Genomic DNA, 16,134 nt, shown 5'->3' on the forward strand with positions numbered 1-16,134 from the left:
GAGCCTATGATTTGGAAAAGCAAAATCTTGTCACTATTCTATACTTGTTTCAAAAACACTGCTTTCCAATTTTCATGGTTTATGCTGAAATCATTTTATACCCTTAATCCTTACCTGTGCTCGACTCTGGCGACTTCCCCTGCGGGTGTTGTCTGAGCCCAAATGGAACCACTTCATGATATGTTTGTCAATGTCGACATCTGTTGCTTGCTTTGCCACATGGTTTTTGCGTACAGCACCTGTATATAAACACACAAAGCAACAGTACTTACTAGGGGTGTCACGATTCTCCCAATCTTCGATTCGATTTGATTTTCGATTTTAGGGTCACGATTTGATTCGATTCTCGATTTTGTTCTCTTCTTCTTACAGCACAGAGGCCTATGCCATTTGTAGTCTAGTCTACGATCATGGTTTTAGTAATGAAATTTCAGTACAAGCTCACACAAAAAAATAAAAAAGACAGATGAGGTACTGGGCTCCGGCCTCTATATGCAGGGGTTCAAGCAAAGAGATATGAATTTATGTACAAATTAGTGATCCCTGCACTATATACTAGGATGTGGCTAATTTATTGGTTTTTACTGACTAACAGCCTAAGGGGCACTCTAGAAGGAAGTGTAAACGTGAGACGTGGGGTACAATTATGCACCTAAGACGACAATACTTTTGATGCAGTGTTTCATTTTTTGAGCATGTTACTTTTTTTTTTTCTTTTTTTTTTTTTTTAACCTGTCTTGTCCAGCATCGTTGCAAACAGAATGATTGTCTGGCTGCTGTCTGGTGCTGGGCAATTTTACTCTATCAAGCAGGGATTTATACTACATGTATAAAGTCCCTCTTGATGACATGAAAAACTTTATTAAATCAGACTCTTAATGCTGGACTCGACCGGAGGGGACAGAGAGAGAGAGAGATAGAAAAGAAAGTAGAGAGAAGAGGGAGGGGAGAGAGAGGGACAGAAAGGGTGTGGGGAGTGCGGGTGGGGACTTAAAACATTATACAGAAAACCATGTAATCCATACTACTTGCAACATATATAGCTAAGATCATCCTGGCCAGTAGGTCATTACACAACTAGTTGATAATAGTAACAATAATAATAATCACAATAATAGTAATAATAATAATAGTAGTAGTAATAATAATAAGAGTAGGAGTAATAATAATAATAATAAGAACAGAAATAAGAAAAAAAAAGAAAAAAAATATGATAATAGATATAAGTGAAACTGCTGTATTCAAGAACACGCGCAGAGAAACCTGTGTGGATATGCTGGAGAACTCGGCCACACGGCGACGCAAAGACTGTGTGGAGACGTTCAGGAAGGAGTGACCATGCAGAGTGATCATGCAGATGCCACCTCACTTGAACAGAGGCCAGAGTCAGGCCAGCGGTCCCGAGACCCAGGCCACCAGCCCCCCCGTAGGCTACAGATCCCGACCGGTCCACAGAGACGACCACTTGCCCGCCCAGGAAGGCAGCAGCAGGAGACCCCAGCAGGAGCCGCCCCGCGGACACAGGGCACCGGCCTCGGCAGGCCGAGGCCAGCAGTCCCCGACCCCCCCGGGCACCGGCCATCCGGGACAGACAGGGCAGAGGGCCCGGGCCCAGGAGCGCAGGGACACCCCCCACCCCCACAGGCCAAGGGCCAGCACGCCACCCGGGGGGACCCGGCCCGCCCAGACGGCCACCGCCAGAGGCCAGCCCCACACCCCAGCGTCCAGCCGCACACCCCGAGAACCAGTCCTGCCCCCCCCCCCAGACCAACACACACAAACACACACACTCTCCTTCCACTCCTCCATTCATCCTCCCACACATACACCATCCAACCCTCACATACTCTGTCCTCCCACACACACACACCATCCTTCCACCATCCATCCTTTCACACACACACCATCCTTCCACCATCCATCCTCCCACACACTCACCATCCTTCCACCATACACTCTCCCACACCTACCCCATCCTCCCACACACACATCATCCCTCCACCACTCATCCTCCCACACATACACCATCCTCCACCTTCACACCTCCCACACACACACACACACACACCATCCTTCCACTACCCATCCTCCCACACATACATCATTCTCCTACACATACACCGTCCTCCCTCTCCTACACCAAACATCCACCTTCACGTACCCCATCCTCCCACACACACACACACCACCCCTCCATCACCCACTCTCCCAAACATACACCACTCCCCCAAACACACACCATCCTCCCTCCCATACACCATCCATCCTCCTGCACACACACCATTCTTCCACCATCCATCCTCCCACACACTCCCCATCCCTGCACCATACATTCTCCCACACATACCCCATCCTCCCTCACATACATCATCCCTCCACCATTCATCCTCCCACACCCACACCACCCCCCCTCCCACACACCACACATCCACCTCCACACACCCCACCCTCCCACACACACACACCATCCCTCCACCACCCATCCCCCCACACACACACCACTCTCCCCCCCCCACACACACACACACACACAAACACCATCCCCCCACCACCATCCTCCCGCCACCCCACGCCGCGGGGGGACAGCCCCAGCCAGGAGGCGAGGAGACACGAACCAGGCCCCCACCCCCCCCACCCCGCCCCAGTCCCCCACTCCCCACCCCCAAAACAGCACCTTCCCCCCAGGGCCAGCAGCCAAACCCCCCGGGGCAGCCCGCCCACGCCCCGGGCCAACGCGACAGGCCACCCGGCCCGCCCCGCCCCCGGGCCATCCATGGAGACAGGGGCGCTTGAAGACCCCATCCCCCCTCCCTCCCCCACTAGTGAGGGAATATATTATGTGCTGTTTGCAATTAAAAAAAGAGGGTTAAAATTGGGGGGCAGTAACTGCATTGAGGAGGGGGTGGGGCCACCTGAGCAGTCCCACCCACCTGACCTTGCATGTTCCACCCCCCAAAACGTGTTTGTATGTTGCAAATGTTATTTGTGCTCAGTGACTAAGTGGAATTAAAAGCTGGGAGGCATGCTGCCGCTCGGCGAAGCAACGGGGCCACTATGATGACCCCCCTGCCCCGCCCAGCGCAACAAGCACACCCCCCACGGCCCTACCTGTGTATGTAGTGAAGAGTGGGGAGGGGAGGGGTCAGGAGATGTAGGTCCAGAGGGGGGTAAGCCTCCCCCCTGGAAGACGACCCGCCAGTGGCTTAGGGCGCCCCCGTCCCCCGCCGGCCCCGAAGGGCGTCACAGGCCCAGAGCAGGCACCCCAACCCAGGCACGCCACGAACCCCCCCAGGGGCCAGCCCCCAGCCCAAGGGGCCACTTTCCTCTTTCTGAGTGGGAGGGGGGCGAGGCGAAGGAAGGGAACCCCAGGCCCCCGCCCCCAACACCCAGCCAGGGCGCCCCCCAGAGGACACGTCCTAACCCCCTGCAAACGCACACACACTCTCACACACCTCTATACACCAACACCTCAATACGTGCACATACCTCCACACACACACGTCACGCACATACCTATAAACACACACACCGGTGCCCACATACACACACACTCTCATACCCCTCCATACACATACACCACTACACACACACTCTCATACCCCTCCATACACATACACCACTACACACACACTCACATACATACCTGCATATACACACAAGCACCTCCATACATACTCACGCCTCCACCCACTCCTTCACTCCTCCACACACACCTCGACCTCCACGTGCACACACTCATATATACATACCTTCACACACACCCACATCCCACATAGACCTCCACACACACACCCGCACACTACTCACACACACACATACACGCACACACCCAGACCTTCATACACACCCACACACACATACAGCACACACGTCCCTCTACACCCACCCACACACCAGCATACCCACAGACACACACACACACACACCCACACACAAACACACCCCCACCCAGGTTCCGGGGCTGCGACCAAGCACCAGGGCACGGACCAACCCCCGGCATGGCACATCAGGACGGGCCCAGCCCCCCCCAGCAGCGGCAGACCCCCCACCCCCAGGAGCGGGGGGAGACCCGACGCCCCAGAGCCCGGGGCCCCCACCCGGCCCACCCCGGGCCCGACCGGCCACCCGGCCAGGGGCCAACGGACACCGACCCAGGCACCCCGGCAGCCACCCCCCACCGCCACGAGGCAGCCCCACCCCGGGGCCCACCCAATGCCGCCCGCCCAGACCGGAACCCCCAGCCGACCCAGCAGCGGAGCAGCCTAGATCCCCACCCAGGAGACAACCGGAGACCTGAAGCCACCAGGGACCCCCCACCCACATCCGCCCCCATCCCAGCGAAGCCGCAATCCTCCACCTACATTAAGTGATGTAGCCAGTCACAGGGGACCAGAGGGAATGAAAGTCATCTGACTGGTTCCTGGAGGAGACAGACATTGTCTCAATGCTGATGTGATCTAACAGGAGATTTCTAAACTGCTGGATAGACAAATTATTCTTATCTTTCCAGTTCACAAGAATAGTTTTCTTTGCGATGCATAAGACTGCGAGGACCAAGTTTATGGAGTGTATTCCTATGTTAGTGTCACCCAGGTCGCCCAGTAGGCAAAGTGTGGGGTTTGTAGGAAAACTAGTTTTAAACCATTTTGAGAGATCTTCACACACCTTAATCCAGAACCTTTGGACAGGTGTGCAGGACCACAGCGCATGGATGTAGCTATCAGAGGTGTTCTCAGAGCAGTGTGGGCAGATATCTGATGGTGAAAGGCCCATCCTGAACATCCTGTGTCCTGTATAATGAGTTCTATGGAGAATTTTGAATTGTATTTGTTGTATATTTGAATTCTGAGTCATTTTAAACGTGTTTAAACATATTTGTGACCATCTTTTCTGATCAAAGTTATTAGATAAATCATCTTCCCATTTTGAAGTTGGGAGAGATATCCTGTCTTCTAGCTTTGCAAGTAATCTATATATTTTTGATAATAATTTTGGAGTATTATGATTCAGGAATTCTGCTATTCTGATAGGAAGCTGCAAGTCTAACTGTACAGGGGTATACTTCTTACATATAATTGATTTTAGTTGGTGGTACTCTAAGAATTTATTGCTGTTGATTCCATACTGTGAGACAATTGTGTTGAAAGATACAAAGTTTCCATTTTCTATTATCTGTCCTAACTGTTGTATTCCTTTAGTCTTCCATTGAGTGAAGTCTATCATCTTTTTGTTCTGCAGGATGTCAGGGTTGTTCCAGATGGGTGTAAGTCTACATGGAAAGAGGGAAGATCTGGTTATCTTACAGAATTCCCACCAAGCCATTAAGGAAAAACGGATGTTATGGCTTTTAAAGCACTTATATGGTTTAATGGTTGAGCTGATGAACGGCAGGTCAGAGATGACTAAGTCCTCACACAAAGCCTGCTCCACATCTCGCCACGGCTCATCCAGATAACTGGGTTTGAGCCACTTGGAGATGTACTGCAGCCTGTTAGCTATAAAGTAGTTATTAAAGTTTGGTAGGTCCAGTCCTCCTCTATCTTTAGTCTGCTGTAAGGTTTTAAGACTGATACGTGACGGCTTGTTTTTCCAAAGAAACTTGGATATGAAAGAGTCCAGAGATTTAAACCAACTGGTGGAGGGTTTAGTGGGTATCATTGAAAATAAATAATTAACTTTAGGTAGAATCATCATCTTAAGGGTGGCAACTCTCCCCATTAGTGAGATGGGTAAGCGCCTCCACCGTAAGAGATCATCTTCTATTGTTTTTAGTAGCTGAACATAGTTTAATTTTGTTAAATCTGATAATCTGGGGGAAATATTTATACCTAAATATCTAATGTTTCCTGTCTGTATTTTGATATTAGGGATGTTTTGTAGGTCACAGTTGATGGACATGGCTGTAGTCTTAGACCAGTTAATAGAATAATCAGATATTGATGAGAACTTATTAATAACTGTGATTGTCTCAGAGAGTGATGTTTGTGAGTTCTGAAGGAAGAGTAATACATCATCTGCATAAAGACTTATTTTATGTTCTATATTTTTGCCCTGGATTCCTTTAATTTCTGTATTTTGTCTAATAGCAGCTGCTAACGGCTCTATGAAAATGGCAAAAAGTGAGGGGGAGAGTGGGCAGCCCTGTCTGGTGCCTCTCTGTAAGCGGAAGCTTGGAGAAGTTTGATCGTTGGTTTTCACACATGCATTTGGGTTATTATATAATATTTTAATCCACTCTATGAAAGAAGGTCCAAACCCAAATTTGTCTAGTGTTGCAAATAGAAACTTCCAGTTTACCCTGTCGAAGGCTTTTTCTGCATCTAGAGAAATGATTGTGGATTCTAGATTATGTAAAGTAGAGTAATCAATGAGGTTAATTAGTCTACGTGTGTTAGTAGATGAATGTCGACCTTTTATAAAACCTGTCTGGTCCGGATGTATTATAAGAGGGGTTATTTTTTCTATCCTTCTGGCAAGAGCTTTACTAATTATTTTCAGGTCTACATTTATTAAAGATATGGGACGGTAACTGGATGGAAGTGTGGGGTCTTTGCCTGGTTTTAGCAATAGTGTTATATTAGCTAAGTTCATATTTTGCGGTATTTTTTGTTTTTCCTGTATTTCTAACAACATATTATAAAATGTAGGAGCTAGCGTTGTCCAGAATTCCTTGTAAAATTCTGCTGAGTAACCATCTGGACCCGGGGCTTTATTGTTGGGCATATGTTGGAGAGCTTCGTGGAGTTCATCTACAGTAATAGGTGCATCTAAATTTATTTTATTTTCATTTTTTAGTTTTGGTAGATTAATGTTGTTTAAAAATTGTTCAATATGTTCATCTGTTGGATTAATCTGTGATTCATATAATGTTTTATAGAAGCTTCTAAACGTGTCATTTATCTTGTCTGAGTCATGGCTGATGTTTCCGTCTTGATCTTTAACAGAGGAGATTGTTGTTTTCTCCTTGTTTGTTTTTAGTTGATTTGCTAAAAACTTTCCAGATTTGTTACTGTGTTCAAAATTCTCCAAGCGAAGTCTTTGCACTAAAAACTGTGTTTTTTTATCTATAATTTCTTTAAGCTGCAATTTAGTTTTCCTTATATTATTCATTGTGTGCTCTTCGGGGGAAATGCGGTAAGCCTCCTCCAATGATTTAATCCTGAGTTCTAATTCTAAAACTCTTGCTGTTTCCTTCTTCTTCTTATGTGAGGAGAAGGAAATTATTTTCCCTCGCATTACTGCTTTTCCTGCTTCCCAAAGGAGACACGCTGAAGTTTCAGGCATGTCATTTTTTTCTATATAAATTGACCATTCTTTTTTAAAATAATCAATAAACTCAGGATCTTTCAATAAAGAGGTGTTAAATCTCCAGCTTTTACCAATCGGTTTATTATTTTTGTTTCTCAGAGTGAATGAAACTGGTGCGTGATCGCTAATGCTGATTGGATGTATCTGAGTCTCTGAAATGTCGCCCATTAGTGAGTTACTATTTAATATATAATCTATTCTAGAGAAGGAGTGGTGAACTGAAGAGAAGAAGGTGTATTCTCTTAGTTTAGGATGGTGAGAGCGCCAAGCATCGCAAAGACCAAAATCCTTCATGTACTGTTTGATAGTTTCTGACGACTGCCAGACTCGATGACTACCTGATGTGCTGCAGCGATCTTGTTCAGTCAAGACTACATTAAAATCACCAGCTAGCACTATTCTGTTATCTGAATAATTCTGGAGTGTAGCAAACAGGGAGTGGAAAAAGGAGGGATCATCTGCATTGGGGCCATATACATTGGTAATACATAATTTGATATTACAAATAGATAATAAAGTTATCAGAAATCTGCCTTCCGGATCCACTACTGTGCTATCTATGTCAAAATTTAGTCTCTTATTAATAAGAGTAGCTACTCCTCTTTGCCTAGAATTGTAACAAGCTGAGTAAACATGAGGAAACTGAGCTGTTTGAAGAAGATCTATGGTTGAGTTTGTTAAATGAGTCTCTTGTAGTAAGACAATGTCAGCCTGCAGCTCCTGTAATTTATTAAAGATCTTCAACCTCTTCTCCCTGGAACCGGCTCCATGTACATTCCAACAGACGATTTTTAACATGGTTATTGTGAACGGTTTAATGCTTCATGCGTGTTACTGACGCGTGTGTCTTTGTGCGCCCCTCTTGCGTGTTCGCGCGTGTTTGCATGCAGCCTGATTGCGCGCGTTTGTCCGTATGTTAAATGTCCGTATATGTACCTTAATGCGTGTTCTCTCATACATAAAACGCGAGTGTTTATATTTATCATGTATGGTGCGGCTGTGCGTCCTGACGGTTTTTCGACCGGCCGCGTGCGCTGCTGATATTACGAGCTGGATTACAATTAACAGTGAAAGCGTGAAAGATAGTGAAAAGTGAGAAAAGTATTTGTGTGAAATATAAAAACAAAACAGAAAAAAATACATCGATCTAGGTGTAGAGGCTGTGGTGAGACGAGCAGTGTGTTCTACTGTCAGTGATCTATAATGGCGAGTTAAGAGTGATCATTTGGAGAGATTGACATACAGCACCTGGGATCAGAAGAGCCACGGAGTGACGTCCGGGTCGCGGTACAGTTGTCCATTAATAAACAGTTTATCCACCGCGATGACAGCGCGAGCGCCATTAGCCATAGATTTCCGTCTGATGGGAAACAGGATTCTCCGTCGGTCCAGAATCTCTCTCGGATATTGGTCGTTTACTCCGAAGTTGGTCCCCTTCAGTTCGCGGCCCTGGTTCTTCACCTGCTCCTTCTGTTTGAAGCTGACGAACTTCGCTACGATGGGTCTTGGTCTGCTGGACCCGGGTTTCCTCCCGCCGAGCCGATGGACTCTGTGAAAGGAGATGTTTTTCACCGTTTCCTCTGGGAGCTTCAGGTGGGTTTTGATGAAGTTTTTCACCGTGGTCTCGGGGTCCTCCTCCGTCTGCTCTGGAATCCCTGCAAATACCAGGTTCTCTCTCATGCTCCGCGCCTGCAGATCGATCACCGTTTCCTTAATCTTCTTATTTTCATCTGAGAGACGGGTCAAGCCCTCGGTGAGGGATTTTACCGTCTCTCTGAGACCGGCATTTTCTGCAGCCAGACTTTCCACCTGCTTCTGGCTGAATTCTAATGATTCACGTAGCGCCTGGAACTCTTTGTGGAGAATTTCTACCAGACTCAAACGCGCATCAAAACTACTGAGTTTCTTATCTATGGAGATCAGAACATCTGTTGAGTCGTTCCCCGGTGGTGAAATAGCTCCAGGTGAATCCTCATTTCGCTGTCTCTTGGATTTAGATGAGGTGGAGGGGGTGGAGGTGTTGTTTGGTTTCCCCATGACGATTCTGTCGTAACAACGATCTATAAAATCTGTCAGGCTGGCCAAATCCTCCCCGCTGTGCTCCAGAGTGTACCTTTTAAAGACACTATAGTCCTACTTTAAAGAATATTTTGATTAAGTTGGCACAAAATACAATCGATTGAAAGTATAAATGTTTGGGCGCCTAGTTTGAATCTGCCGTCTCCCCCGGAACTACGTCACCTACAGCATTAGCGTCACTTACCTGCCACCAGCGCTCACTTACCTGCCACCAGCGTCACCTACCTGCCCCCAGCGTCACCTACCTGCCCCAGCGTCACCTACCTGAGCATGTTACTGTTGTGATGGTGCTGTTGGTCAAGAACATGTCACTGCTTGTGTCTGTTAGGTCTACCAACTAGGTTAATGAATGTATTAATAATTTGAATCTTTACTTGTTGGTTGATTAATGGAGGTCACTATTTATAATTGAGGACACATTTATGAATGAAAATTTAGATTTTTGATAAACATCTGAGAAAATCACACTGTACTTTTGATTGTATAATGAATTGAGGTAATTGAAGTGCCTTTCATACTTACAGCGGATCATTGTTGCTGTTGCTTCCATCTGCTTAAATGAGAGCTTGCCTGTTGTTCCCTTCCAGCAAATCTGGAGGGCCAAATGTTTAGCGTAGATGTGTGAAAGAATGTTCCAGGTTAGCCACTTTGTGTCTTTTCCCCCAATGCAGGCTAAAAATGTGATCTGAAAAACACAAACAAGACATCATTTAAAAATAACAAAAAAAAACACAAAAAGTGTTTTAGAGGAAGTGAATTAAACATTACAAATTGGAATTCAAAACTGACTCTGGAATACTTGAAGGTTACTAAAATCATAAACCACTCCATCATTGCTGGTTATATTCCACCTGGTTATATTCCACACACGGCAGAGCCGGCACTGCAGCAGACTACTTGGCATGGTTGCATGACGAAGAAGAAACAGCTTTACTGGAGTGATAACAATCAAGAAAGCTACAGAGTGAAAGCAGAAGTGAGGAAACAGAGGTAGCCCAAACCACCCAACATGATGAAGAGGGGGATATATAAGATTTTACTTATCACCCAACCCTACTGCAATTTTAAAATTGATTTGAAAAGAAAAAAAAACCTGAAAGCAAATGTACAGATAAAAGAAGTAGGAAAAGCCATGTCCGAGGTTTGACCCATCATGCTATCCCTGCCTAAACACAAAATACAAGTTCATACAAATTCACACCAGGTTCTTCCTCTGTGAGCGATTGTGAGGAGCCTTCAGCCAATCTTCAAAGTTTTGCACGTCATCAATTGAGGCAAAGGGAAACTGAATATCTTCGGGCAGTTCAGCAGGACATTCATTGGTCGTTCTCCCAGGCAGAGAGCTGACCATAGCCATTAGTTTGTTTAGCTGCTGTTTCTGATATTCAAGCAGCTGTAGCATATACCGTTCAGCAACTGAAAAGAACAAAAACAGAAAATACACCCACACATGGTTATGCATGCTGTGTCAGGAGTCTTTCCATAGTAACCAGTCATCCATCACAACAAAATGCAAATGTCTTAGTGTAGTAAAAAAAAATCGTGACATTCCTATATGCAACTAATAAGTACATGACAACTCACCAGAGCAAGGTATGTGCTCCATCTCAGACTGTCCCACTCTGAAAGATGGCTTGAATAGTTCTGTAGCATTTTTAGAGCTTAGGTGGGACCTTTGTGCAGAGAGTGAGAACTGATTAGATGGCACCGGGCGGGATGACGGTGTTGACTGATGAGATGAGTGTGATGGTAACCAATCAGATTCCATTGCATGTGATGAAGACAAGCGGGGAGATGACTGGGAGCTCGGAGATGACCAATAATGAGCTGTGTGTGATGAAGACCCACAAGGAGATGGCTCACGGGCTGCATTGAATGAAGACAGACTAGAAGATGGCTGTGGGTTTGCTGATGACCGATGCAGAGGCAGCTTACGGGATGGCATTGAATAGCGAGATGCTGCTGAGCTTGATGCAGACCGATGAGGTACTGGGCTCTGGCCTCTATATGCAGGGGTTCAAGCAAAGAGATATGAATTTATGTACAAATTAGTGTGTTTCTGGTAAATTTCCCTTAGGGATAAAGGCAGACGGGTTGACACTTACAGTGCTAAAGGTGGAGGTGATGAAGATGACCGGTAAGGAGGTAAAACTGGTGGCGGTGATGACCGATGAGGAGGTGAAACTGGTGGCGGAGATGACCGGCGAGGAGGTGGAACTGGTGGTGCAGATGACCGGCGAGGAGGTGGAACTGGTGGTGCAGTCTGTGGTGATAATTTATCTGGCTTAGATTTTAAAGATGGCTGAGCCTCTTCATCCTCACTGTCTGACTCAAAGCGGTTGCTGTTTGTAAAAGACAAATCTGTGTTATCTCCTACATGCAATAAAACCAAACCCACACTGTTGTAAAAACTCTTATTCTTTTAGTCTATGTTCAAGGCAATATCTTAATGACAATCCTCTATTATAAAATGTTCAAATTAATTTTAACTACATCATTTCATTCCAATTAATTCTCACAATGCATTTGATTGTCATTCTGACTTACATCAGCTTGCTTTTTCTCTTGGGGCGCACCAAGTCTATTTCCTGATCAGAATCCAGTTCTGATGTTCGACAGTTTAAAGCCTTTCTCATCGCCTGCCTGGCTGTCAAATAATCACCTAAAAAATGTCAAACTGTCAGTTTTAACTGAAGGACTAACACCATATTTGCTGTGTGCTTCATCAAATCACTCACCACATCTGGTCAACACCCTGGCATCATATCTGGTCCAGTGTTCGCCTGGCTTTTCTGCTGATCTTGCAGCTTTGTTGATTTTGTCATCATTCTTGTAGTCTGGCCAGTAAGCTACTCCATCCTTGTACCATGACTGTGGCAGCACAGCAACAGACTTTTTCTCACCAAGAAATTCCACAACAAGAAACATCCTTTGACTGAAGAGATAAAAAAAAGGGCATGGACAGAAGAGGGCATTCTGTTGGTACATATCGAGATCCTTTGAAGTCAGTACATTGCGCCACATCAATGTCAATTGTTCTGCCATTTCAAATCTAAGATGCATCATATTACCGATCAGAGTAAATGAAATAAAAAATAAAACAGTGAAATTAGTTTGCAATTAATTTGTTGATTAATTTGTTGGTAATTGTTGCAGCTCTACTTAGATGAATGAAGTAAAGGCATGACCACAAAATCTCTCCTATATGGAAGAGCAATGCATTTTCTTCTGACAGCTGACAGTTCTGCATATTTGATTGTACCTAATGCTTGACTCACAGAGTATATATTCAGCAAGTCAGAACTGAATGGGTATGTAAAAAAATCCTTTTTATCAGAAAAGACTCTGTATACAACATATATTCCACTGATGCACTCAACAATGTTGTCTATCACACAAATATCGTCTCCAATCAAAAAGATGTTGTTTCCTCTTGAGACTTTCATTGTCCACTGATCAGTGTCTAACTGACCGTACTGTCCTTGAACATCAAGCCCATCAGGAACTGGTCCATCAAAGTGTTGTTTTTTTAAAGAACCCAATGCTAAACCAGAATCTTGATCAGGTGGCGTACAGGTCCCAGCAAAACGTTTTTCCGACAATCTTCGTATGATCTGAGCAATAGGACGCTCTGGTTTGCGGACAAGCTTCTTCATCTTCCGGAGGTGATTTTCAAAAGGAAATGCTGAAATGCGATCTAGACTACCAAACTGTTGTACATCCAGGGGTAGGTGAATTAAACCATGCACATTATAAACAATATTTTCGTTGCCATATATCTCACCAAAATGTTTCACAAATGTTTCAAGTAATGTCTGCGCATACTGACAGTAGGATAATGCAAGGTCTGGATTGATCAAAATTGAAATGGCAGAAAAGAGCAACATAAAGTTGTTATACATTGTAGTACTCTCCAAATACAAAGACAATATGACAGGGCCAGTATACAATAGAAATTGCCTAAATTCAGTGGCCTTCCACCTGTCTATTTCTCGAAATGATCTTGGTTTACGAGCAAATTCTATGGGAATGTCAGGCCGCAGTTTTTTCATGTGTTCAGACATTCGATTAACAACATTAGCAGATAGACGAACAGTAAGAGGACCTCTGAGCCACATAAGCAACAACTTCCGGACAACACCCAAACAAACCAAGTGCATATAATCAAGGGGAAATTGTGTCACCATACCAATATTTGAACCATGAAAAGGACTTGGCCCATTTTGATGGTCTTCATATGCCTCACATGCAAAGGACTCATCAGTCCTAAGCATGCTATTGTTAGATGGAAATGTCATGCGTCTGTTTACATACTGTCCTCGCTGGACACATTTATCACAGCCATAATATCCATTGTGTGGCTTTATGCACTTTACAAATGCTCTGGCAGGCGCATCACATATTACAGAGTCGACCTTCAGAAAAAGCCGTTTCCCATTAAAATCAAAGCCTTTCTCCAGTTGCTGAAGTTCAACAACAAAATCTTTTAAGAATTCATTAGCTGAATTTGGTTTGTTCATCCCACAAAATAAAGCAATTACAACAGGCTCTTTCATTGGAACGCTGACCAACAGTCCCAATATAGGCCAAATTTGAACACCTGAGCTCTTGAACAAAGGTAACCCATCTATATTTATCTGTAACTTCAATGTAAAACAATCAGTAACAGAGTCAATGATCTGAGACAGTGTCCTCTTGATGGAAGAAAATATGCCAAAATAATGATACTGCCCACCAACCTTGTTCTGAACAGTGTAGCGAGTGTCAGTCTTAAGGATAGTTCTAGCATCTTTTGGCAGATCAGGGTGGTAAAATTACAATATACTTAAAAGTGCTGAAAGTGCAACAAGGGAAATACCAAAGGTGAGGGCCCAATTACAGATCTTTTCTCTAAGGCTACTTGGCTCAAAAACATCATTTGACAAGTCTGAGTCTGAGTCTGAGTCTGGGTCAGGGTCTGAGTCTGGCCTATTACACTGAGGAAAGTCCATTTGTTCATCACTACCTCGATCCATATCTTCATTGACAGATGTGTCCATGTTCACAGTGTATGCAGTGTCCTCCCCCTCTTCATCCATATTACAATTTTCCCCTAGAACAGTGTTGTAGTCATTGGTAATTTGTTGTAAAATCCTGTCCAGGCCTCTGCGTGCACTCCTTCGAAGAGTAGAGCTACAGACCACCCTGGTCTCCATCTTTCACTCACGTTTCACAGCAACAGTTGCTTCTCACAGGAACAGCCCTATCGGGAGAGAAAGCATTTCGATTATGCAGTTTTTTTCTAAAATACATTGTACTGTTAGCAGTGAATTTAACCCAGAGAGGAAACTTAAAGTCATGCACCCTCTTCTAGGGCTGGCATTGTGATAATCATGTGACTAATAATCATAACCTCTCATGGTGATCATAACAGGCAAATATCAGCTGCACAGTTGTGATTAAAAAAGGTTATTCATTTTCTGCATCTCTCCTTTTTGTGGTCAAATAAGGTTAATGAAGTCTTGCCCCTGTTAAAATAAAAAAATAACAAAACCAATGTTTTAACTTCTCTGCCATACTGTTCCACAGTCTGACCAAAGAATGAAACACAAAATCTTTTCTCGTTCGTACGAATGCTTTTAACTTAAAACCTATTTCTCCCTCCTAATAAATAACCTATTTCTCTGTAAACAAGTACTGTATATTAAGTGGTAACATCCTACTGGCGGTTTTATACATAAATTGAGTAGTTTGAAATGTGACTATATCTTCAAACTTTAACAGTTTTGACTTAAAAACAATAAGTCAGTATGAGCCAAGTGCCCAGCATGATGGATAATCATCATTGCCTTAATAACATCCATAACAACACTCTGGCCTGTTTTGGGGTGATACTGTAATGTTCCCGATAAGATCTGTAATCAACTTGTTAGCGACAGCCTTAAAAAAAGTCACAAAGGGGTATTTACCGATGTGTTTTATGTCGTGGAACAAAACGTGAAGCACAACTGCATAAGCATTTGTTAACGACACACCATTCAAAAAACGCAATGACTTTGCCGGGAACCGGAAGTGCTAATGCTAACGGCCTTCGGTTTACTGACTGACAACTCATATAAAAACAACAAACAAACAAAACAAGACGGAGAGCATGTGATTTAATGTTGAACACAGACTAACAAAGATTAATATCCGCGTACAGGGGTTTTCAGGGACGGCGAAGTCTGATGCTAGCGTTATGCTGCCGCTATGCTAACGAGAAGCTAACGTACCGTTTGTTCAAATACAAACAAATATGGTTTAGAATAACTCAGAATGTCGGCGGCATGTTATGCTTTGCTAAAGCCGCTATTTCTGGCGGTTTTAGATGCTAAACGTTATGTTAACCTATATAGGGAGGGCACGCACACTTAGCCTAGCAAACATCTATCGCCAACACTGTTAAACGATGCCACAGTTTCTTCAAACACAAAAGTTAACTTACCCCAACTCATCTCATGTTCAAAAGAATCTTAATTATTTCAAATCAACAGTACAATACAATTGTGATGATAAGGACTTACCGAGAGACGATCTCCTCCTTCCACAGTAGCGGTGCAACTGAAGCGCGCGTCCGTTAGACAGACAGACCCCGAATCTGCTGCAGCGCAAAGTGGCGACCAATAGAGGACCGATGCGTTGCGTGTGCGTTCAGCTGGTCTGACTGGTAAACGACGGTAGGGCGGAAGTGGCCGTAATCAATGCGGACCTTTTTGCTTTCTGGGAAAT

General features: G+C 44.6%; 2 protein-coding genes across 2 annotated transcripts; both read right to left on the minus strand.

Annotated features, from left to right (window-relative positions):
* Positions 1 to 27: 27 nt before the first annotated feature.
* Positions 28 to 11,241, minus strand: LOC121652232. The gene is made up of 4 exons (XM_042004888.1): positions 10,972 to 11,241; positions 10,589 to 10,803; positions 9,910 to 10,072; positions 28 to 239 (listed from the first exon to the last, which is right to left on the minus strand). Exons 1-4 carry the CDS (start codon positions 11,153 to 11,155, stop codon positions 91 to 93), a joined length of 711 nt encoding a protein of 236 aa, XP_041860822.1. The 5' UTR covers positions 11,156 to 11,241; the 3' UTR covers positions 28 to 90.
* Positions 11,242 to 12,026: 785 nt separating this feature from the next.
* LOC121651668 lies at positions 12,027 to 14,185 on the minus strand. The gene is made up of 2 exons (XM_042004032.1): positions 12,126 to 14,185; positions 12,027 to 12,049 (listed from the first exon to the last, which is right to left on the minus strand). The coding sequence occupies exon 1, from the start codon at positions 13,941 to 13,943 to the stop codon at positions 12,546 to 12,548; it is 1,398 nt and encodes a 465-aa protein (XP_041859966.1). The 5' UTR covers positions 13,944 to 14,185; the 3' UTR covers positions 12,027 to 12,049; positions 12,126 to 12,545.
* Positions 14,186 to 16,134: the final 1,949 nt, after the last annotated feature.

Source organism: Melanotaenia boesemani, chromosome 13 (genome assembly GCF_017639745.1).
Source record: "Melanotaenia boesemani isolate fMelBoe1 chromosome 13, fMelBoe1.pri, whole genome shotgun sequence".
In the NCBI taxonomy this organism is placed as follows: Eukaryota; Metazoa; Chordata; class Actinopteri; order Atheriniformes; family Melanotaeniidae; genus Melanotaenia; species Melanotaenia boesemani.

Bases quoted from the DNA above. Each gene is read 5' to 3' on its own strand.
- LOC121652232 (XM_042004888.1), bottom strand. From the start codon at position 11,155: ATGGAATCTGATTGGTTACCATCACACTCATCTCATCAGTCAACACCG. The intron at 10,073-10,588 runs GTGTGAATTTGT...TGTGTTTTTCAG, and splicing joins GCTCACAGAGGAAGAACCTG to ATCACATTTTTAGCCTGCAT. The intron at 240-9,909 runs GTAAGTATGAAA...GTTTATATACAG, and splicing joins AACAGCAACAATGATCCGCT to GTGCTGTACGCAAAAACCAT.
- LOC121651668 (XM_042004032.1), bottom strand. From the start codon at position 13,943: ATGAAAGAGCCTGTTGTAATTGCTTTATTTTGTGGGATGAACAAACCA.